Raw genomic sequence first — 1,944 nt, forward strand, 5'->3', positions numbered from 1 at the left:
TTTCATACGTTGAAGGTAATGGGATGGTTTTTGGTCACCCATATCCATACCACTTAGTAATCGTTTTAGTTGATGCTCTGCAGATTCAGCGAATGATTTGATTATGCGATCTTTTAGAGTTTCATATTTACCAGATGTAGGTGGAGAAATAATTATGTCTTTAACCAAAAATAATACAGATTGGTCCAAATTCATTACCAAATATTCAAATTTGGTAGTGTCTTGAGTTATTCCACACATACGGAAACTTGCTTCAACTTGAAGGAACCAAACCTCTGGTTCATCCTTCCAAAATGCAGGAAGTTTAGGAGTTTTTGCAGAAGAAATTTCTGGAGACACTGTCGGAGGTGGTGTAGGATTCGATTGTGGCATCTCTTGCGATGCGCTTCTTGATGGCAAGTCTTCAAAAACAGGCATGTTGATTGTTGCAATTATATTAACTTTTCTTACGGGGTCACCAATTATAAATGAAGACACATTTATATTTTATAAAAATTTAAAAATATTTATTTGTTAACAGTCAAAATTGCTTATAATGTGTTTTTAAGTTAAAAATCGAATGAAAATTTTATGAAAATTTTTTACAATATAAAAAAAGAATATTTGATTAAAAATGCTTTTAGAATTTAAAGTATAAAGTATTAGGAGTGGTGCCTACAATTTATGATCCAATAAATTAAGGTTTTAATACCGAATGAAGTAAAAATTACCACATACCATCAAATTAATGTTATAAATATGATGGAGAATAATATATAAAATCATGTCTAATATACTTGAAATATTGAACGTCATAGGTCAATATTATATCTATACCCTACACCACTATAGTGGGTATTATACGTTTGTGCTGATGTTTGTAACTCACAAAAATATTGGCCCAATACCCACCTTAAAGTATACCGATCGATTCAGAATCATTTTTTGAGACGATTAAGACATGTCTGTCCGTCCATTATTTCACCTAGCCCCCATACAACCGTACCTCCCGATTTGAGCTTTTTATGCCATTATACTATTATCTCTCTAAAAATTCGCACAAATAAGTTAAATAATAGTATAAATGACACTGCAGATTTTCGTAATGATCAGCCCTTATTTCACCATAGTCCCCATACAAACCCCCCTTCAAAAATTGTCTTAAACTTCTAAAATTGATTTATATCGCATTAAAACCCAACAAAACAGACTGTTATTTAAAATTATGCCCTTTTCCTAAATTTAATGAGGCTCGGCCTATGTTTGACCTATATTCTTCATAAAGTCTCATTTAAAAAATTAATTTTTATCCATAAATTGTATAAATACTTCTGAGGTTATTTTTGATTATTTATATTTAAAAAAACTCACACGCATAGAAGAGTAAAATACATTAAACCAGAGTCCATTTGAATTTTTATGAATTTATATTTAGTTGTTATGCATTTTAGTGCTGCAACATTCTACTACTTTTCACTACTCGATACTACTCAATACTTTTCATTTGGGTACTCAATACTACTCGATACTTTTTATACCCTAAATATAAAATATTAAGTTCTCTTCAATTCCCTATATACGCGTAAATGTCCTGAACTATATATAATTTCTCAAACAAAATTCAGTACATTAACATGAATCGTTTGGGAGGTATTCCAAAAAAGTTGTCCTTTCCCATATAATGCCATACAACGAAATTAGGAACAACATTGTTTGAATTTACTCTACCACATTTGCTCCAAGACTTCATAAACAAACTAATAAAACTATGAATTTTATTAATGAAGATTAATCCAATCTCATAGTTGGTGTAGGGTATCATATGGTCGGACATGCCCGACTATAATTTCTCACTTCTTAAAATTTAAAAACGTGGTATTTTTCTGTTTATTCGCTTTTTATTATAAAAAATAAATAAATTAGAAAAGTTAACTTTTATTTCAACGTTAACGAATTAAAAAAATA

At 29.8% G+C, this 1,944-nt stretch overlaps 1 protein-coding gene across 1 annotated transcript in view; it reads right to left on the bottom strand.

Moving 5' to 3' along the window:
• Positions 1-417, bottom strand: part of LOC124418518 — a 1,835-nt gene extending 1,418 nt beyond the window's left edge. The window contains exon 1 of the mRNA XM_046945118.1: positions 9-417. Within this exon, the coding sequence (XP_046801074.1) occupies positions 9-417 (409 nt within the window). The remainder of the gene's footprint in view (positions 1-8) is intronic.
• Between the last annotated feature and the right edge of the window lie 1,527 nt (positions 418-1,944).

This window comes from Lucilia cuprina, chromosome X, assembly GCF_022045245.1.
Source record: "Lucilia cuprina isolate Lc7/37 chromosome X, ASM2204524v1, whole genome shotgun sequence".
Lineage (NCBI taxonomy): Eukaryota > Metazoa > Arthropoda > Insecta > Diptera > Calliphoridae > Lucilia > Lucilia cuprina.